Here is a 23499-nt window from a genome sequence, read left to right as displayed (position 1 = left end):
CACTTTTAATGAGTTGGTTAACACAAACTTCCTGGAAAAGAGGAATAAATTCATTTGCTGAACATTTCTGAACCATACCTAATGGGTTATTGAAGGGCAAGGGGATATAATGTTTGTTCCTATTTTATTTCATTGCACACTCACAGAATGGTAAAGCCAAGTTAAAATAGCCAAGATTGCTGACCAAGATATTGTCAGTTACTGCTAATCTGAAGCAGATGGTACAGGACATGCCACTTCCTAGATTACTTACCTATACAGGAAGCCTAGGAGTTTGTTACTATATAAAACCCTTTTTTGCTCACAGTCTTAATGTTTGCGGGCATTTCCTTTGAACTCAGTCAACCACAATGATTCATTTCCAAGGAAGGCAACTCATTGAAATCAATGGATACTTAATTTTATTTAAAGGCTGCTAGTAAAGTCCAGCCAAATAAAACCAGTCACTCTCAATAGGGTTTAATTACATTAAAAAAAAAAAAAATTGGAAGCTGCCAGAGGATCAAATCTCCAAGAGCTCATTCACTGTATTGCATGATCTATGTTTCCTGTGCTTCCTTCCAGAGAGGAGCCTGGCAGTGGCCCATTCAGTTGTCAAAGAACAAATATAATGGTCCCACCGTGCTAAGCTTCAAAACTGTAATGCTTACAAAATGATACCATATTATCCAAAAGAATGATGTACCAGAATGTAAGATGAAACTTCTCCCACTCATTCACTTCACCTCTAAAGATGACATGGAACAAACCTATTTGCCTCAGTTATGTCCTCAATAGCTCTTGACAACCACAGATTTTATCCATGCAGACATAGGTGCCCAGAACCTTTATTCTGCAGTTTAGTAGATTGACACATATAATTAGATATCTCATCCACTAATATGTTGGGGATTTCTCTCTGGCTAAAGAACCTATTCATCACAAATTTCTCAAATTCTTTGAAGAATTCTTCAGAAGCCACCGAGATGGTTTGAATCAAGACGCAAAATAGTCATAGTTACACTGTAGGATGGACAGAATGTGATTTCTCAATTTTTTCTGGTCTTTTCTTTTGAAGGAGATGGTTCCAGTTAAGCATTATTTTAAGGCTTACCACTTAATTATCATATGTTTCCACTTCAAAATAGTGGGAACAGCACCATCAGTTTTCAGGAATTGCACCTCTGAAATACAGCAGCAGGAAGGGTGGCTCTAGAGTTATAAAAAAAGGCCCCAAAAGGCTTGAGATTTTAAAACAGAATGGAAAAATTAGCATTATCAAGGAACTATGGACTACATCTAAAAAACTGCTGGTGTTTGGAGATGTTTGCTTTTGTAAATGTTCCAAGTTGCACTTCTGATTAATTTCCTGCCAATGATGGAAGGCTCTGATTTAGAAGAGGTTTTTATCAGCAGAATTGAGAAAGAGATGCTTCTCAGCAGTTCCATTCTACTTTTTTCCAAGCCTCAACCACTGTTCCCTCTTAACTTGCTTTATAAGGGCAGGGACCCTCTGCAGCAATAGGGAAGGTGGCACAGAGAAGTGCTGGGGTTTGCAGAAAATAACCTTCCAATTTAGCTCTCAGAGATATGTATATACAATGAGAGGAGAGATACATTTCAAGAAATATTTTACTTCAAAGGAAGATATGTGGGAAAAAGTTGCACATCCCAGGCTTACAGGCTGTAAAAACTGTACAAGCCCCAAATATTGCAGATAATTTAATATATTATAAACCACCAAGAGGCCTCAGTAATGGTATAAACAAATTGGATAAATAAATAAACAGCAACTTTTCTTCCACCTATCCATTTTTGTTGGGGAAAAAAGGCATTTTTATTTCAGCTTATTTCCATACTGCTTGAAACCCAAGAGACAAATTTACCACTACCACTCAAACTTTTAAAAATATTTTCCCCAAATTATTACCAAAACACATTCCAAAAATATTTTTAAAATGACAGCTGTCTTTTACAAGGACCAATCCATCAAAACAGTATGTTAGACAAGATCATTTAGAAGAAAGATCAGGTCTCATGTGTCGGTTCTACTCACCAATACAATCCATGTTAAGCATGTCTACCGATGTTGTTACTAAAACGTCATTATTCGACTTCTGCCTGTGCAATGCATAGCGCACCAGGAAGCTTTTGGCTTTTTCTGGTAAAAGACTTAGCAAGTACGCAGGCATGTACAGAATATAACGGAGCTGGCAGAGCAGGGGAGTCAAGAATCTGCCTTGCGGGGAGTGCGCCATGCGTTCTATCGTAGGGAAGAGCAGGATGGTGCGGAGAATCTGAAAAGCCATGAAAAAGAAAAGGACTGAACAAGGCATGGAACAGAGAAAACTTTACATGCAATATGGATTATTGGAGTAGCTCTCCCTTTTCTACACTGCACAATTCCTCTAAGATGAGCTGATGCTTAGGAATCCTATGTATCCTTAGTTGAGAGTAAATACCACTGAATTCAGTAGGATTTCTATTTCAATAGATGTAAATGTAGAGCTAATCAGCCTCTGCCTCCTTACTGGTCTGCAACAAAGGATCTATTTCTGAGGATGCTCCATGCTTGAGGTCCAGTGGATCACTGTAAAATTTGAATTCTTAAGGTCAAACCATTCTTTAAAAAGGAATTTACTATCCTATTTTGCAGAAAAAAATGAATGAAACGTATTTGCATACAATTCATTTCTGTTCTCTTATTAAAATGCGATATAACCCTGTAAATACATTAGCCAAAGTAATGCCTAACAAGTTTTTTTTAAAAAAGCCTTACTGCAAAGGTTTGCTCATGCTACAACTTCTTTTACATATGTAAAGATTCAGGTGCAGCCATTCTGACATGCACACATATACACATATGTCTGTAGAAATATGGACATGCCTATTCTATTAAACAATTTCTCTTCTGTCTCTGACCTAATAACAAAGATTTCAAATTTTGGTCCTTTAATTGCTCATTTTACAGAACAAAACTGCAAAATGTTTTTCATTTATTTAAGTAGTATTTTCCATATTTCATTAGTAAATCCATAATCCTCCCATAAAGGACTTGTATCTCAAAATGGGAATTTTAGGGAAAGGTGGCTAGGGATTCCTTCCAATTCCACTAGCAGGCAAAAACTTCCAAAATATTTAAAAGGGAACCAAAAATAGTAGCACTTCCATTTTTGTTCTACTTCCTGGGAGGGACAAGGCTGTGGGAGGTAATTGATACAAATAGCTATGAGCCAAATTACATGACTTGGGTTCCTCTAAGAATTACTGTGAGCAGAAGTTACTGTTCAACTGACGGCTTAGATTAGATTTTATGCCTCATAGGTCCACACATTATTTAATGAAAATTAATCAGCTTTTTTTCCCCCCTGTCTGTACAGTGGCTAGTTTTCTAATTACTGACTGGCCTAATTTACCTTTTATATATGCTTTCTCTTGGGATTAAGCCAAAAATTAGGGCATGTATCCAAGACATGTGCCTATGTTCAAACTGTTGTGAAAAGGTAGAAATCTTAATAAGACTTAGGAGGAGGTCTGGTTTCCAAATAGGTCTGGTGAGTAGCAGGTTGGGAAAGGATGGGCTAGACCACAAATATTGTCATTCATTCAGGAAATGATGCTCAAAATGCTGGTTCCACTTTCAGAATCATGGACCTTATAATCCAATCAATGCTTCCTTAGTAGAAATGCCATTTATGCCAGATAGTTACCTACTGTAATCTAGTTTCCTTCCCCATTCTCCAAGGTGATCCCCGCCCCCCGCCCCCAGAGATCAGCAATAGGAGACTTTAAACCATAAAGTTTAAGTCAAATGTGAAGAAAGCTACTCCAAGCTTTTTTGGCCATTCAGCTTCAGCTCTTAGAATATTTTACGGTGAGCACACCTCTTTCATCTCAAGAGTTGACAGGCAATTTATGAGACTGATGTTGTAAATTCAAAAAAGAAAAAGAAAAAGAAAAGAATTCAGACCTTAATGATAGAGGAATAAATGAAACACCATAGGAAAAAGATGGTAAGGTTCATATATAGCTGAAGCCACACAAGATATTGTGGCAATAGTGTTTATATTCATATACAAAATATGACCCTTATCACTCTGGAAATCCATGTCCCATTGTGAGCTAAAACTAATCTCCCTCTGCATATGTGTCTGGCTTGTTACCTACCTCTTTTTCTTCATCCAGGACATTTTTTTTTTTTGAGAAATGTTCATGATTTTAAGATATTGCCTATTAAATCTTTCCTATTTTGCCTTCTAATACCCATCCTCTTAAGGGGAAAACTGATAGGTAACATCACAGATTAAGTATGTTGAACTTCCTTCTCCAACTTCTAGCATTTTCAAAAAACTTAGAGAATAATGGCCAGAGGTTTTCTCTGAGACCCCAGACATTATAGAAATATTACTTGCCTAAATTTCATGGTTCCCTGAAACATTGCAGTAAAGGACTGATCCCTCCTAGTCCAACCTTGCCTGTATCACCAACTGATGCTGCATTAGTTTGAGATTCATATATGCGTATCTGTTAGTGAGAAAAGTTATACTCATTTGGAATATCATTAAAAATGGGATATATCCATTCATCTGGAAATAAGGATAATCCTGGAACTATTATTATTGTGTCATTGGCTGCTTTGAAGACAATCATTCAGGTGATACATATGACTCTGCCATATATAATAAGAAAGTCTCTTTATGGGAATCTAAGATTATTAGGTTTGAAACAATGAATGGCTTAAGGAGTTTCCAATGATCTAATGAGGAGGAATTTCTGACAGGAATCAAGAATTATGTTCCAGAATTCCTATTCTTTTGAATATTTCTTGACTATCTCCACTAAAGGTAAATGCATAAAGCAAACTGACCATTTACCTTCCAACAAACTGAACTAGAATTTGAATGTATTAAGTGAGGCCTTGCAAGAGGAACGTATCACTTACTGAGAACAGTTTGTGGTACTTCCTTTATGCTATAATTAATTGACAAGCGTGCAGATGGTTTGGGATTTAGAAATTTTAAAAAAGTTAAATTGCAGGATGCAAAGGTTATTAAATTTAGTAAGCTAATACTTGTCATTGCCTTAAAATTCAGCAAACAAAAGTAAACATTCCCTGAAGATGAACACAATTTCTGAATTTGCATGCAATTTTGTTTTAGGCTTTGCTCTCCAACATCTAACTAACCTTGGCTGATCTCAAAAACTAAAGAGAGTTGGATCTTATTAATATTTCAGTGGAAGACCATCAGGAAGTACTATGGTTGTAGGCTAACTAGATTAGAAATTGGAAAAAGCCTCCTGAAAGAAGGTGATGACAAATTTCTTCCATACTTTACCTTCGCCTGTTCAGGACTTGGATTTCAACCACCATTTTAGAAAGGATGACTCTATTCAACCACTGTTCTATGTCTATTTTTGGAGGGGGGGAGAGCATTCATCTAACATTATATTTCAAGACCTTTGACAGTATGATCCTTCATCTTCTTTAATTAATATTTTTGATTATATCAATCATACTACCAAGATTTCCAAGAAATTTTAAAATTATTTTTCAGGCATCATTCTTGAGGTTGGCAGGAGGTTTTGAGACAATAACAGTTCAGTAGATACGCTGTTCCAGTGGTTCAGTTTTCAAGCATCTGGCCTTATAATTGTGGGTGGGTGGGAGGAAAATGTCCGTAGGCCATGCCATATCACAGTGTAGGGAAGAAATATTTTTGAAAGGATTTCTTCTGTTAGCATAAAAGAGGAGGAGAATTATATCTGAAGAGCTCTGTACACAATCCAACATACACTGTGTTGGTTCTGGATGAAGGAAAAGGCATTCTATGCAAAAAAAATAGCTATCACAGGCCTCTTTTTTTTCCTTTAAGACATCCAACGGCTGAAGTAGAGGAATGAGATCCTGATACCAGATTACATGGCAGGTTCATATCATTATATTAAAGCAGATTCTTTGAAATTCTGTTCTTTGAGACATCATAGTATACAGATGGGAGGACTGGCATGGTATATTTACCGGTGAAAAAAAATCCAGATCCTATTCAAGGAAACACAGGCAAACCCATGTGAAGACTTATCATGTTATGTTTTAGTTTCAGTGTTTTCCACATTTGGATTATTGGTTAGCTTTTTCCAAATATTTGCACTGGGCTATAGAAACATAAATGTAAAACCCACTCAAAACAATAGCTCATAATAAAACCTCAATAACTGAAGCTAGGAACTCTGTGGCAGCACACACTTGGCAATTATTATGGAACAAAATAGAAAATATATTATGTACTGATCATACACTTATCCAATGATATTTTTCTGCTGTGGTTTCTACCTCTTTTTCTATCCTTCCATCACAACAACAGAAATTTTTCACTTCTAGAAAACTTATGATCAAATTATTCATCCCTCTTGCCTCCTTAAACTCTTACACTGGTTCTCTGTACATTACTGAAGGTGAGATCTTGTAATCTTTAGTAATTTACATAGCAACACTTTGTTTCTGTTTTTATTTCCATTCTACAGTAACTGAATATTCCTATTGGTGTTTATGCATATTGTTTACCTTTTTCTCTTTTTTCTTAATTTTTATTTTGTGCAACCTTGTCAAAATGTAGACTGTATTTTTGAAAAGGCCTGTTCATACAACTCTTTAAAACTCTACATGTTTTGTAACCCTTTACAATTTATTTTATACAATGTTCTACGGATCAATAAAATGTGTTCTGGACTTATTGGTTTTACACAACAAAAGACAGATGAAGGAAAACATCAGGCAACAAAGGTTTCTTTCAATGCCAGTTACTTATAAGTAATGCTAGAAAGTGGCTTGACAAAGGAAAACGGGGAGGTAGTTTTAAGCTTGTGAGCAAGCTATTTGTGCTTTAGGGCACTGAAAAGCAACTCTTTCAATGTTTACAAATATAAAATTGAAAATTAAGGTTTTATATCATATTTAAATTTAAATAAGAATTTTAAAATTCTTATTTAAATTTAAATATGATATAAAACCTTATTTAATTTTAAAATTAAGGTATACATTTTAACACATATTATTTATGAATAATTACAACTAGCACTCTACAAGCATACATACATCTGGGTTACCACTGGAGCTTTTCACTGCATTTTAAAGATGCTTCAAATATGCCAAAGTGAAATTGTTCGTTACTGCATTCTATCGTATTTATGGTTCAGTGTTTGCTGGAATCTCCGGTGTCATTATGAGGTTGACATTAAATCAAAGGTTCACTATCAAATATACCACTGTTTCACTTTTAGAGGTCTTAATTATCAAGACATTCTGGACAATCTTTATACCAAATTTTAATTTTCTATCTATTATGAATATAGCTTAAGAGTTTGGCTATATGTGTGGATCAGGACTTCCTATGTCTTTATATTTTTGTTAATAGGTATTTATCAATTTTCATCTCATTATGCATAAAGTAGTGGGCAACAATGTGTAACAACAAAGCATGTGCACTGAAGCCATAACAATCTATTTTACTATTGCATAAACAACATACTACTATAGTTCCACCCAATCTTATAATAGTTGTAAACATACCTGAGTTACCTCCCACACATAACTCCCCTGAACCATTATTTATAATTGCTTCCCACATCAGAATTACTTTTTTCATATGTTCAGATGAAAAAGATATGAAAGACTATCCGAACAAATTACATTTGATAGTGTGTTGAGGACGTGGCCATGGGGGCGGGGGGGGGGGGAGAGGGAGAGAGAGATCTTTCTATCTTTCTTCAGGTACCATACATGTGAAAAATGTGAAATGATTTTCTACTCACAGACCAAGGAATGGCAATCAATTGGAAGGCAAGCATGCCCATCCATTCTAATTATGTGTACTATCACTCTGACATCTTGTTCTGTTCTAACTGCACATTCTTATCAGCTACACCATCTCTTAGAAAATAGACAGAACTCCCATAATCGCAACTACTGGTTTAAAGATACATGTCCTGAAACACAGAACTGGCAAAACTACTCCCTACTTCATCAGACACTGCAGACAGCTCAGAAATAGTTTGCTGGCTCACACAATGTCAGTAACAGACTCAATAGTGGTTGAGTTTCACTTCCATGCCTGAGGAGGAAATTATCTTGGAGCTTGTTTGCTTTTGAAGAATAACCTGCTTTGAATTATTTGGGGATGTACACAAAACAGTTAATGCAATCACCCTCAACTAAGAAGAATGTATGACTTGGATTCCATGCTATGTATGTAACTTGAAGTTTCCAATAAACTTCAGGCTCTGATCAGATCAGCCAGCAAAAACAGGAAGCAATCCATTATTTTGATAACTGATCCATTGTGATGACCCCTACAAAGAAAAGCTTCCTCCAACTACAGTTCTTATGGCTGCAGAGCACTGATCCATATAAAAAGAAATGTGGACATGTAAAATTAAGGTAATTTAGAGTCAGATAGTTTCGAGGAAGCACAACAAGGAAGTTTTATAAGCAATCACAATAGATCACTATGGACTGCTAACCTTTGAAGAAATCTATGGAAGCCAAAAGGTTATTTGTGACATATGTAACAATTATTGTTGACATTGCTCTCAGTCTCTGTGCATCACAAGCTTGGAGAGCAGGAAAGCTTTTAGCAGGCAAGTGAAATCTGCTGTTATTTTAAAGGATAACGATGTGTTCAATGGTAATCTATGGTTTGAATTAAGGTGTGGTATTAATTACCTGTTTTTTTTTAAGCCAGAGTGGGAAAATTTATTTGAGTTCAGGGCCACATTACCATGTATGGAAAGCCTTTTGCCGCTGGCAGAAGATGGAACCAAGGCCAAGAGAAGGTAGAAACCCACTTCTCTCTTTTCTTGTTTTCCTTCTCTCTCCTGAAGCTCCTCAAACCATATGGCAGCAGCCAATAGGTTGCCTACCTATGGTTTAAAGCCTGCAGGTATATATAGGCAAAACGCAGCTCATTTATTATGACAGTAGTGAGATGAAGGTTTACACCAGAGATATTCAACAAAAAGGGCTACCTGGGGGCTCAATCATGAGATTCAGAAATGGCCTGCTCAAGTTCAAGCCAACCTAGAGACAATTCAATGTGATGTATTAGGATTCCAGAGAAAAACAGCTAAAAGCAAAGCTTCATTCTCTTTTAGACTTGCTCAGAAACAACACAAACAGCAGAATGTTTTCCAGAAGAGCACAATGAGATTTGCAGGAACACTAGAGCTTTATGTGGAGACTTTTCTGAAAAGAGGAAGCCTTCTAAATTCCACAGAAATTGTTCAGCTTTAGAACGACAGTCCTTTATCATCTGATCTTAAAACAGTGCCTGCAGCTTTGTTCATCTGATGTGATGAAATCTGTAGTAATAAATTCCAGCATATCTATGTCAAACTGTAGGCAAACTGTAGGCAGAAAGGCAAGGGAATGTTGTCCAAAGGGAACAAGTATTTATAAGAATAATGATGCCCTTTCCTTATGAACAGAATTTCACAGGGCAACATTAAAGTACAGGGGTTAATTTGATAGCCTTTTTCATAATATCCATTTAAATTGATTAAACCGATTCAAAAGTTGGATAAAAAATGAATAGGAAAGAAATTATTGATCACAATTGTTAATTGAGGTCAGATAGTGCAACTCAGAAAAGACTGTGAGCCACTCAGGATGAGGCACTGGTGGCATTAAGACACAGACTCTTAGAGCAATGGTAAATAATCACTCCATGCCAACTCCCCAAATCTCTTCAGCCTCAAGATCCTGGGAATGGATATCCTAATTTCTAGGATCACTGTAATTTGAAGAGAGACCTGTCAGTCACTGAAAGCTAATCTCCTCTCCACCCACTCCCAAGTGTAAGCAATGAAAGCTTTTTGTAAAAAGAAAGAGATCTGCGTGATTTCTTGTAATGGGACACAAAACATTTTGAGATCAAGATAGCTGGTCTTAGTGCTTGCTCTAAGATTGAAATACATTTTTGTTCTGAGAGTTTTGTTTTGGCTTGAAATGGTTTGCAACTTGTATTCAAAACAAAATTCAGCTAGTTTCAGTGGCACTGTTTTGAATGTTGTGGTGGTACTGATTGGACATTTATATTGTGGCTTTTGATTGGGGTAATTTTTAACCATTTACCAAATACAATAGGTGGGATCATTACATCCTTACTGCTATTAGCTCAGATTGGATAGGGTAAAATGTGAAGCGCTGAGCAAAGCACTAGTTAGTTAAACTCATGGTTTAGGATTGAAGAGAGACATTGTGAACTCTGCTCTGCTACTAGAGACAGGTTCTGGATTGCTGCAACTAATCAAACAGCTACTAATTCTTGTGAGCTGCAAATATAAAGACCACTACTAGTTCTATATTAGGACACTTTGGATTGGTCTGCTGAGTGTGTCTGTGAACTCTTGTGCCACCATGATATTGAATATCACAATGTATTCAACTGCAAGGCTTTCCTGGCCTACAAAACTGGAATAGTAGTATATTTTTGTTGCTGTTGTAGTAATGTTAATGATATTATTTGTGCAATTTAGGGTCCTAAAGAAGTCTAGCAAAGAACTTAGCAGGTGAGATGGTAATTTATACTAATTACTACCTGCGATCTGAGCAACAGAAATATCAGGTAAAGGGATTATTTTTATTTTATTTTTTTAAATTACAAAACCATAATCCCCACAGAGGATTACTTTGGTTGGTAAGTAGCAATCAGCAGGGAGTAGTACCCCACCTATTCTTATGGCCTGGAGTGAAAAAAAAAAAATGGAAAAAAGAGCTTGTCCCATGTTCCCCTTATTTTCCGTAGCTGGAACATTCAAAACTTTTTGAGTTTGTTCAGATGGAACACTTGAGCAATTTCAAGTTGTATTCTTTTGAAACAGAGCCAATACAGTATTTTCCAGCAGAATGTTTTGAGTAAAATTCTTCTGTTCCAAGCTTGAAATAAAACATGTTTCCTGTTTTGTTCGTACCCCTATTCTTTTGCATAGAATTTTTGATATTAGGGTGAGGTCCACATGAAATTACCAAGAGAACCACTTGCTGTCCACTCTACTTTTAAATATTCTTTGATCTAAACCCAGTTCTCTATCAGGTCAAGATTACCATGGGCCAAAATAAGATTAAAATCTCTCCCACTAGTTACTTGCATCTACACCTTTGTTAATTACAATCCAATGACTTAATCCAACCAGTTACCAATTTCACAAAGAACCAAATTCAATCTACAAATGCCTCACAGTCATTATCACATAGCTCACACTCTCTAGACTCACACAATAATAGGAATACAACTGATAAAGAACATTCAAGTACAACAAGTCTGAGCAATGGCAATTCACATGGGGGTTCATCTCACCCATTACTAAGCAACCAACTGAAGTCAATAGATATATTGTACACTGGTATAAATATGGGGATGTCTATCTATGTATATTTGCACTAAGTGGTTATTTTCTCCATGAAAAAGAATAGACAATATCTTATTTATCAGTGGATTTGACCCATGTGAAGATATAATACAAATTGGATTTTGAGCAAATGCATTCATCCAGAACCAGCAGTTTTTGTACAGAGTAGAGAGTATTTGAATCAGACTGAATATGGTTTCAGTTCTGTCCTTGCATTTGTTCTGGGAGCCGTAGTATTCTTTCTCTCTGAAGTGCTTGTCTTGAGCAACAGCACAGCATAAAAAACAAAATTTTCAATGCAAAATGAAATTACTTAAAAATATATTGCCACTTACATTCTTAATTTCTTGAAATCAGTAATGCTAGAGAAGCAGTATGGTTGATATTCAGGAAATCATCCAGATTTCTTTAAAAAATGTCCCTCTAAATCCAGGATTTAATTGAATAGCTGAAATAGCTTAAAAACACTTTTTCAGATAGCAGTATATAGATTGCATGGGACTTTTTTTATGTAGAGCTCAGGTATAATTTATATTCTAAATGTGCATGGAGCCAAGAGCTTTATCCATATCTCAGTTCTCACAGAACATACATGCTGGGGCCATGTATTAAGACATCTACACAGTATATATTACTAAGGTCATGAGAAATTCTGCTATATTTTTTCTTATTTAATTGGACATGAAGTATACACATTATCTCACTGTGGCTCATATATTATAATTCCTTCTACTAGGTGGCTTTGTTTTGATGTGTGATGGGAGAAACTAACAATGATCTGTCCATGTAAAAATATACCATAACCACTACTTTTTCAGCCCAGGTTGAAAAATTGCATTTTCATCAGGGTTCATGCACCAGGCCATCAAAACATGTTTATAAACAATAAGTCAACCAAACATTACTTTGCCAATGAGTGATCCAAAAGTTAATGTGTTCAGAACATATTCATCCAGCTGAAGAAATTTTGTTTGTTTTTCAAAAGCAATTGTGAAGATTTCCATAAAATGCAAAATACATACTACTGTGAAGACAATCCAGGCCACTTAACAAAAAATGCAATTCTTAATCATTCTCAATCATCTACCCAATTGTTCTGCCTACTTCTGTGTTTCTAAAAGGTGCAGCGCTTAACTTTCTTTCAATCTTAAACCCCGCGTAGTATACAAACTTAGATTAGCTTTCCTGGGATATGTTTAGGACACACCTGTGATTCAGAAGACCTTTGATCATTCTTTTGCTATTTTGTGTAAGTGTGCTTGAAAGAAAAAATATTTGGCAGAAAAGCAAAAGCTATTTTTTTGATGCAACAGAAACAGAAATCTTTCAGTGTAAGTTCAAAAATTATCATGATTTATTTCATTCAAGGGGCTGCCCTTGAAGAGTATCTGGAAACTTCAGCTGGTGCAAAATGCAGCGGCACGAGCAGTTATGTGTGTTCTAGTAGAACACATATTACACCTCTGCTTCGTGAGTTGCACTGGTTACCAGTTTGTTTCTGGGTTCAATTCAAGGTGCTGGTGTTGACCTTTAAAGCTCTTCAGGGTTCATCTGAGGGACCGCCTCTCCCCAATTTCATCTGCCCTTCCTACCAGATCCAGCAGAGAGGGCATGTTATGGGTTCCATCGCCTAGGGAGATACATTTGGCAGGCTCCAGGTGGTGGGCCTTTTCTGCTGTGGCGCCTGTGCTGTGGAATCTTTTCTCCCCTGAGGTGAGGTTGGCCTCGTCATTGTTCAGCTTCCGGAGGTCCCTTAAGACTTGGTTATGGAATTAGTGAGGTGGCTCTCTTATTTTTAACTTTCTTTTATTCTCTGTTTTATTTTGTTTTATATATTTTTAACATATCTTACTGTTTTTAGCTTTGTCGTACGCTGCTCAGAGTTGCCTGTGGTGAGATGGGTGGCTATATAAATTGATTTAATAAATAAAATAAATAAATAAATAGAGGTTTGCCCTTGCTTCATTCATCTAGTGGGATAGAAGTGGGCAACGATGCAGTAGCAATCCAGGTAACTCTCCTAATGTCCCTGCTCTAGTCCAGGTAGGTAGTAAGGCAGAAGTAACTACTGCCTGAGTAATATAGGTGGGATACCTCTTTCTGAAAATCCCTATTTCTTCTTCTTATACTTTTTCGTCAAACACTCTCTGCCTCTTTTCCCAATATGCTCTATTTTATCTCCCTCCCCATATAGTAGTATGGAACAGATTGTTCTTGCCAAAGGCTTGAACTGACTGCTTACAGACGGCTTTTGAAATTATGCTGGGGGGCTAGGCCAAAGGCTACATATTGCCTCTCTCTGGTTTAGGTGGTAACATTGCTAGATGGGAAACTTACATTTTTCCAGAAAAAGAAAGGACACTGAATGTTGGTTTTTGTACTGGAAAGATATTTTTCCTTTTAAGTTTAATATTATTTGCTTAACGGGGTTTTTTTTTTGGTCAACATGATAATCACTCATACATTATACTATATAATATAATATAATATGATATAATATGATATAATATAATATAATATAATATAATCTTCTGCAAGATACTTTATGTAATTTTACTTTACCTCTCAAAACTAACCCATGTATTCTAAATTAAGGGTAGAATCCTGAATCTAGTAATGGACTGGTTCTAGATCTCTACCTATCCTGTTGGGGTAGAGCAAGGGCATTAGGAGAATCACTTGGATTGGTTATTACATCCTTGCCCACTTCTATCCCATTAGATGGATGAAGCATGGGCAAAACAAATTGGGATAGGTAGCTACGTGAAGAAGGAATCTTGATTGAGCTCTTGTGGGTCAGATGAGTCAGAAGGGCTCTATCCCTGCTCTAAACTACAATACAAGCTAGGATCCAAATCAGAAAATCATTCATTTTCCTTCCATTTGAATCACATTTATCCAAACCACCAAAATTAATCAAAGCAACAAACTGACTAAGCTGAAGACCCTTAGACTATGCAAATATGTCGTATTCATAGTAACTACAAGAAGCTCAATAATAAATCCTTGGTCTAATTTTAACACACCTGAAAACAGTTTGAATTGAACACAAACTCTTAAATGCAGGAATAGGCCTTGCAGCCCAGAGGGCCTCAAATAGTCAGGGCACCCCTTAAAAATATTTTTAAGAAGATGCTATATACTCCCCCGTCATGCTCTGTCTCTTTTGCTTCTGTAACACTTTCCTTCCTCTTACCCAACTAGTGTTCAGTCTCTCCATCCTATCAGATAAGTAGGATGGAGGATTAGACAACCACTTCCTATCTGGTTTTATATTAAATGTGACCATTCACAGCATTTCATTTCTCCTTAAGTTCTCTAGGCAGCCACCTTCTACAGATCAAGGCTCAAGGCAAACTTGCTGACTTGCTCCACATACCCCATCTCTTCTAAAAGACAGAGATAAAACATGGTGCAATTGGGAAAGGGACAGAAAACAAGCATCTTGCCCAGAACTCCCAAAACACTGCAGCACCAATGTATAAACATCATGCCTTCAACCTACATCCAAAGGAATCCTTTTTCCATTGACAAAGCATAATCTGTCAAGGGAAAGAAATCCTCCTCCTACCCTTCAAACATCCTCAAATCTCTTCTGGAAGGGTTGGAGATTCTCCAAGAGAGAACTGGGAACATATATGGAATGATGCTGGTGGAACAGAGTGAGAAATCTCACTGCTTAAGTAAAAGCAGTAATTGGTAATGAATGTACATCCAGATACAGCTTATACCTAAAGACCTGCTGTGCTGCTGCATTATCAAAATTATGCTGCATTGCTATTATGGGCAGACATGTTAGTAGAATCTCTTAAAATGGGAATATCAACTGCTTATACCCTTTGAACACTATCTGAATCCTTTAATGTCAAAAGACATTCTTCTAAATACTTTCAAGAGCAAAAGATCAGTTCATGCATAACTGAGATATATTCCAGGCAGGCAAAGAAACCATGTTTATTTAAAGCATTTCTGAGTAGCCTTTGGAACTAGAAAAGGCTCAAGGGCAAATTACATCTTTAAAACTTAAAAGCATACTTAGCAAAATTAAGATCAGGAAAAACCCAGTCCTTTAAAAACCAGAGCTCAGAACAAATATATTTAAAAATCACTTAAAAGACTTGTGAAACAAACAAGTTTTTACAGTCTGCCTAAAACTAAACAAAGAAATCCACTGTCATCACAAGAACATCCAGGGCATCATAGAATCAAGAAACATTCTCAAGTTAAGACCACAATCTTTCAGAGGGAATACACCTCTTTCATAAGTAAGAAGAACCCAGTCTTCAAGCTGAGCTTTCTGATGACCAGCAGAATGTTCCTAAGTCTGTCTTTATTCCTGCCCACTCAATAAAATTAGCTTATTACCAAATGCTGGCAACCACTCCGTGGAATTGAATAGAAACAGCAGTACTGTTCAATGGCATCAGCATGTTGAAGACAAGTCATTCAGCACTCCAAATGATTCCTCTCCATTGCTTCAGGAAGGTAACAAAACTACACAGAAGACAAATGGAACCGTTTGGGACACTGTAGACCAAAACAATGATATTGAATAGCAGTCTCCCAGCACCACCTTCTGGACACAATGTGCCATAAAGGACAAGAGCCATTGCAATACAGTGTATCCAGGTCCAGAAAGATCCATGGTAAAGAGAATCAAGAGTACCAAATGGCTTAACAAGCCCACATTACTCTGTCCCCAGCACAGATCATTCATCCAAATGAATCTAATATTTCAGTCCCATATTCTACCCAGAAGCCTTCTCTGCTGCAGCACCAGCCATCTGGAATAGCATCTCTCCAGAGGTTCAACAGCTTCAAATGGGCCTTGAAGTTCTGGCCTTTTCCCCAGGTCCTAAGATAGTTTGTGGTATGTGTCCACTTGGATTGAACTATGTGGATTAGATTATGATTCATGTTTGTTTCACCATTATGATCATCTTTTATCATTTTTGGTTTAATGTACTATACTGTGGTTTTGTTTTTAATATGTGAGCCAGCCAGAGTTCTGTTGAGTTGGGTGCCCTAGGAACACTGAATGAATGAATAAGTAAATAAATAACCCCAATCAAAAGATCTGTGTGATCCATATTGTTCAGGTATGTCTGGAATTATGAAACCACTGCCTTTTCAATCAATAAAGGTAAAACGTGTATTTACTGACCTAAAATTATAGGTCCTGATCTAATAATACTGACCTAAAATTGCATTGAACTACTGGGCCACAGGAAAATTCCTGTATTAAGCCTCTTTAAATAAGATAAAAGTTCTAGACTTGCAAAGAAGTATTAATTACGTTCCTTATCCCACACACTGAACATTTCCATCTCACTAAAACATACTTAATGTACATTTGAATATTGAAACTCTTGGATAAATACTACAATAATTACATTGGGAGTGTCCCTGCTTCTCAGATATATTGTGGTGAACACTATTGGTTTTATTTTTCTGGACTATCAGAAAATGTACCTATGACTGACATTCACCAAAGTTTGATGGAAACACACACACACTCCAGTATATGTCCTGATTTAGTCAAGATGTTTACTTTCTCCTCCCAAAGAGCTGTATCACTGCTCTAATTAATACTCAGAAACATTGTTTTGCATTTGGTCAATGTTTGCAGATACGGTCTATAACCTACAGATTTTCCTAAGAAAATCCTACATTTTTGCCACTACATTCCTTTTTTCCCCTCTGCAATAAAATTTCACCTTTCAATGAATACAGTACTTCAGTAAATGCCAAAGCAACTTTTCAAGATTCCAACTTAAGCACCTGTAAGAAGTCATTTAATGCTCTTTCCCATTGCTTAATGGAAAGGCAAACATGCTTTCATTAACATGAAAGTAAATACAATGATCTTATACACTTTCATGTGTAGGAGATGAGAACATTGTGAGATGTATAAACTAATACGCCCTGACCTAGATTATATGATTTCCATTTAAAATTAGCTGTTGGAATGAAAGTCCTGGAATTCCCCACTCAGATAGCGATCATAGTCTAACATATCTGGAAGGGATTAGATACGTTGGATCAGATATATGGAAGGGAACTGCTGTTTTAGAACTTCAACAAGCAGAACTATTTAAAGCCTGAGTATCAGTCCAGCTCAGTGTTTCTCCACTTAGCAACTTTAAGATGAGTGGACTTCAACTCCCAGAATTCCCCACCCAGCCATGGTGGCTGGGGAATTCTGGGAGTTGAAGTCCACACATCTTAAAGTTGCTAAGGTTGAGAAACTCTGGTCCAGCTGATAAAAGTGAGTTGATGTAGACTTTCTTGCAGTACCTAAAAACCTTGTAAATGGTACCTTTTTTGCAAAGAAAATAAACTTGGTTCCTATGATACTATACTGAAAAACTAAATTAAAAATGAATTTAATTGCTAAAGTGGATAAAATGAGCTGCTTTGCCTTTCAAATTTATACCTAAAAAAATGTGATAATACATGTCAGTATTCCTATAGTAGCAGGATGAAATATTATTCCTTTCACTTGATTTTGAGTAGCAAATGCAACTAGCTGCCACTTTTCTCCATCATATAAAAATAATCTTCAAGTGAAGAAACTACAGTCACTGCAACATGAATATTTCAGCTATATCAAAGGCATTTTTTTTGCACTGTTTATCTGAACTGGCTCATTGCCCTGGGTGCCTGCAAAGGTGATTTTTTCTTCTCTGAAGATCTCAGTATTTCTGAGCCAAGCTAATTTTGCCATTCAGCACAACAATACAAACATCTAAGATTTCTCCATCAGTTTATGAATTTCACAGAAGATCATGATGAGCAGGAAGCACACACATAGTAACACAGTGCCATATTTTCTATCACTCCTGACCACTACTGCAGATTTCTTCATGCCTTTCAGTGAGGCCAATGTGCTTTTTACAAGCATGAAGTTGATACGATGACTACCTTCACAAACTTTCACTTTTTTGACATAACTGTCACTTGAGCAGAGCAAACTGGATTGGAATTGAAGGAACAGTAGGGTTAGATCGTGTCCAAATGCAGACTAATCTAATTGCTTCTCTAGAGATATGAAAAGCAAAGCAACATAGAATGTGTGATCTGTTTTAAACCACCACCACCCCCATCATTTTTTACTATTCTGCACAGCAGACATAATTGAAATTCCCAGCCAATTTATGAGACAATGGCTGTTTTCAGTTTGTGGGCTGTCTGATGGCAGAAACAGGAGGGAGCTACTTAGTCAAGCCATTGGTTAGCTCAAGACTGTAACAGAATTCCTAATCTGGACCTCTGTCATCTTCAGCTAACAAAACCAGTGACCATGTTACAGATAATTCTAATGGTGATGCTGTTATGGATGAGGGGTTCCTAATATATTTTAATAGTGGAAAGGGTTCCATCTAATTTAGAGCCTTAAAAGGCATTCCTAAAAGTTTAAGTCAGGCATACATTAAGTCAGTGTTTAACACTGAGGCATACAGTGTTCTGAAAGTTTTGTTCTGAGTTTATGTTGTTTTGTTTCATACACCAGAGCCACTTGTACAGCAGCACTGTTCTGAGTATTACGTGTTCCACAACTGGACTTGTATTTATTTATTAGATTTGTATCCTGTCTTTTCATTCAGGAATTCAAGGTGGTATATATGGTAGTCATTTCCTCCTGTTTTCCCCACAGCAAACTGGTGAGATGGGTTGAACTGAGAGTGAGTGGCTGACCAAGGTCTGTGGCTGTGGGTAGATTAAAACTGGGGTCTCCCCAGTGCCAGTTCAACATTTTAACCATTACACTGTTCTAGGTGTCTTCTGACTGAATCTTCCCCCAGACCCAAATTCCAGTCTAGCTGGTATAGAGGGTGAGATTGGCCATACCCCTGTAGCCATTGGCTTAGACCAGTCTTTCTCAATCTTTTTATCCTGAAGGAACCCTTGAAATAATGTTCAAGTCTCAGGCAACTCCTGCATAAAAATCATAAAAAACATGGAAACTTCACAATAGAATTCACTTCTCACCTACAAAATCCACATTTTACAACATTTACAACTGCAAAGCAACAGGCCAGCAGGTAAGTCATGGGATGCAAAACTTCCCACCGCTGTAACCACTATTGTGAGGCACATGAAATTCAAAAAATGATTTTTTTTCCCAGTCACCATATCTCGTGGAACTCTAGAGTTCTGTGGAACCCCAGTTGAAAAAGGCTGGCTTAGACTGAATGGGGTAATGTGGAAGAAGGACTGTTGGGAACAAGCAGCAGGCCTTTTGGCCCATGGCCGGAAGAACCATTCTGGACTCTGCTCTGCTACTGAAGAGAGAGGGAGAATGAGCGGCTTAAGGAGTAGAGTAGGCTGCTGTGACCAACTGCAACTACTTCTACTGTTATACAACCACTACAGCTTCATGAACAAGTATCTGGCTCCTGGATTCAGGTAGCCTGCTGTGCCTCTCATCCCACCTCACTCCTTTTAGTTGTAATGCAACTTGGGTGTTGCTTTCACTTTAAAAAGAAAGAAAGAAACAACAATACAGAAATGATTTGCCATTGTCTTCTATTTATTCATTTTTACTTTATTTGTTTTGATCTCTCATCCTAACCTATAGACTTGGGATCTCCTATCCAAGTACTAACCAGTTGCTACTAAGCTTTTAGTTTTAAGGCAATGTAGCATGGGCACTACTTACAGAAGAGAGAATTCCTGTTCAATTTATCTCCCTTTGCAATTAAAACATGCAATCTTTAAAGCTGTAACTGAGAAAGACAGACAAAGCAGATAGAACAGGAGTGGGCCTTCCAACCATGATGGCCAAAAACAGACGGCCATGTTGAGACAGGGAAGTGTCAAAAACTATCATGAAGCCCTAAAATAGGTATCTCAGTTATCCCCCAAACCTGTGTGTGAAGTGCACCCTTCACTGGGTGGCTCTCTGCCCTTTCTGTAGGTCATGGGAGAGGAAAGACAAAACTGGCTCAAAGATTTGATTTTTCTAATAAGCCTAATGATCTTGTAGCAGAAGGTGGTGCCCCCAGCTGGTGTCTGAACTTCTTTTACCACAAGCAGAAGTGATGGTGTTAGAACAGTATTATGTGACTTTTCTGATATCTTGTCAGAAGCTTGATTCCTTTTTCTAGTCATAATTCTATTGTATTTTCAACATTATACTTGGAAGGAGTTCAGACAGGAATAGAATTTTGACCCTTATTCACATGATAAACTCAACTCTTTGAGATATCCCAGTTCGAAAATTGCAGATAAACTTTTTTTTTACTTAAATTCATGGCTAATAGGGGTATTAATATTTTATATCAGTTAATTAATTTTTTAAACCATAACCCATCTTCCACTTATTGGAAGAGAGAATTTAGATTATTGCTCATTTGTAAGTTATAAGTGCCAAGACAACTAGTTGTAGTATTCTGGTTTGGGTTGGTTTGCTGGTCTCTGATGTACTACCAAGTAGTGAGGAACAATTGTGTCCCCTCTATACTGTGATGTCAGCAATCTGCAAGCACAGTGTGACTGTTTGTAGAAGGGATGTGTGTAGAATTCTACACGCAAAACTGTCCACGTGAGCTGGAATCCTGATAATGAGGACTTTCACATGTAGCGTTCTCTGCTGCAGACAGTTGGACTATAGTCTTGGATAGCTTTACGGAGGGTGATGTTTGCCACGCTATTTTTTATATGCATTACATGGAAATGAACGACTAAATGGGCTTATTGTTTCAATGAGTGGAACACTTGATCTCTTTCTTATGATGGGATACTCAAGTTGTCTCCAGTTTTGCCCCAAGCTGAAAATCAGCCAATTTGGAATGTTCCAATGGAATACTTAGGGAGGCTACTTTGCTTCAAGCCTGAAACAAAGCACATTTCTCATTATGTGCACATCATTACTAAACAGCCATGTACATGTTCTTCCCCCATGTGAATATCAATGTACATTGACTTCCTTCTGATAAAGACAAATGGAAAGATGCATGGCAATCTATCTTATTTTAATCTATTCTTAATAGTATTTGAAATCAAAGAATCTTAAGTCATTTTACTGTACCTATTATTTTTTAAAATTAATGTTACTAAAGAAATTTTTAAATATGCACAAAGAGAGAAAAAGAGCTAGCTAACCCTAACCCTAACTCATTCTAGTACATTCAGACAAGTTGTTCTGGAGTCCTTAATGTCATGTGCTGACTGATCAGTTGATCTTACTTTGTAACTGCCAAACTTGGATAGCTAAATCAAATTTTGTGTGCATAACCATCACACTTTAATTCATCCCTTATGGAAACCTGACTTTGTTCAATGCTTTTAAGAATCCACCTGACAATATGAAAAGTAAGTAGCATCCTATTAAATTAAAAAAAAAAAGTTATGATCTTAGTATCTTGGGAGATCATGGGATGAATTTCTGTATTATATTGCAACTGGACAACATACAAAAAGAATTTCTTTTTCTTTCCAGGTTGTTTCTTATGCATTTCTCATCTATGAATCTTCACTGTGCCTAGAAAAGATACAGTACTACATGCATTTACTAGCCTTGAAAACAGTTGGTTATTCACTCATATACGACAATAATAAATACATATGTATTGCTTTCAGACACCCAAATTCTTCTCTCTTGTCAGGCCATCAGAATGTGTCATGGCTGACTAATTTAATTTATTTATTTATATGACTGCCCAACTTAAAGAACATAACTCTGGGCAGCCTACAATAAATCAGCAAGCAACAACTACAAAAGAAAACAATGCATGCCATTAAAAAACAACTAAATCATTAAAATAGTGATCAGAACAAAAATATACTATGACCCGTAAAATTAGGAACTCTGCGTATCCTGATCAAAAGGCCCAGGGAAAGAGGAGGTCATAACTGCCTTTCTAAAAGCTTGGAGAGTAAGGCTAACCATATGTTGGACAGAAAATCATTCCAAAGGGCAGGGTGGCCACCGAGAAAGCACACTTTGTGGGTCCCACAAGGTGACAATGTTTCAATGAGGAGACCCAGATATGCCCTCTCTGCTGGAACACGTGAGATGGGAAGATACCCTTGGGAGCAGGTGGTCCTACAAATAACCCATTCCTATGCCATGCTCGGTTTTATAGCTGATAGCTTGCACCTTGAATTGCACCCAGAAGCTTACTGGAAGTTAGAGCAACTCGCGGAGTAGCAATGTCACATGGACATAACAACAGAAGCCACAGACTTTTATGGTTGCATTTGCAAGGCCGTGGTTTATGGTCGTTTGATATGTATCTCATAGTTGCTACAGCCCAGAAATTCCAGCCAAGACCGACACTAGGGTAGGAATGTTTTTTTTTTAAATATATCCACAAAGATACTTTCACTGTGTGCTAGGATTTCATAGCTTAATTCAGGCAAGGCCATTGCTTAAGAAAACAAAACATTTTGTATCTCTTACTAAGGAATAAGAAAGTTGGAAGGGACCATAAGATTATTTAGCTTAGCCCTCTTCTGTTGCAAGAAATGCAATATCACAACTCTCCTAACAGGTGAAAAAAAATCAGAATATGAGTCAGGTTTTCATGCACAGTCAAAGCATTCACATCAGAGATTTTCCAAGAGAAACGTTCAGAAAATCCATCCCTGTATTTTAGGAACATGTGCACAAAGACACTAAACAGTCTTGGCTTCTGCCACAGAGACCAGAATACGACCAGAATATCAGAAGAATCAGATATGTTTTAAAATGCATAGTCAATTCACAATCAGTTGAGCCCTTTGGATCTCAGAGTTGCCCAGTTTGTACTGGGATTTTATACTGAAAGAAAAAAAAATGATAATGATGGGTAAACATGTCTTTCAGGAAAGACTGTTTGCCATTATTGATTTTTACTACTTAAAAACTCCTGACCTGAAGATTTATGAATGCTGTGACAGGATTACATTCTCAGGAAAAAATATATATATACTGAACAGTTGGCAAAGTTATTTAATTATTTTGCTGAGTGTATCTATATAAATATAACCTGCCATTTAATTCAGTGGAGAGTTACTAGAATAAAAACATGAGCTATGCATTTAGGAAAAAAAAAAGCAGCATTTCTATATTATTAAAGATCTTAAAAAGAAAAAGGCAAAAAGGCAAACAGTAACAAGTTGAGCACTACC

General features: G+C 36.9%; 1 protein-coding gene across 2 annotated transcripts in view; it reads right to left on the bottom strand.

The window, feature by feature from the left end:
* Positions 1 to 23499, bottom strand: part of LDAH (lipid droplet associated hydrolase) — a 103385-nt gene that overhangs the window by 30580 nt on the left and 49306 nt on the right. For both annotated transcript variants that reach the window (XR_015795181.1, XM_088135637.1), the window contains exon 5: positions 2036 to 2276. Coding sequence is in view for 1 of the 2 variants with exons in the window: in XM_088135637.1 (XP_087991763.1) it covers positions 2036 to 2276 (241 nt within the window). In the remaining variant the exon portion in view is untranslated. The remainder of the gene's footprint in view (positions 1 to 2035; positions 2277 to 23499) is intronic.

Source organism: Python bivittatus, unplaced genomic scaffold (assembly GCF_059951505.1).
Source record: "Python bivittatus isolate LINGU-HERP-01145 unplaced genomic scaffold, Pbiv_v1 ctg000020_np1212, whole genome shotgun sequence".
NCBI lineage: Eukaryota > Metazoa > Chordata > Lepidosauria > Squamata > Pythonidae > Python > Python bivittatus.
This window is presented reverse-complemented; position numbering and strand designations above follow the sequence as displayed.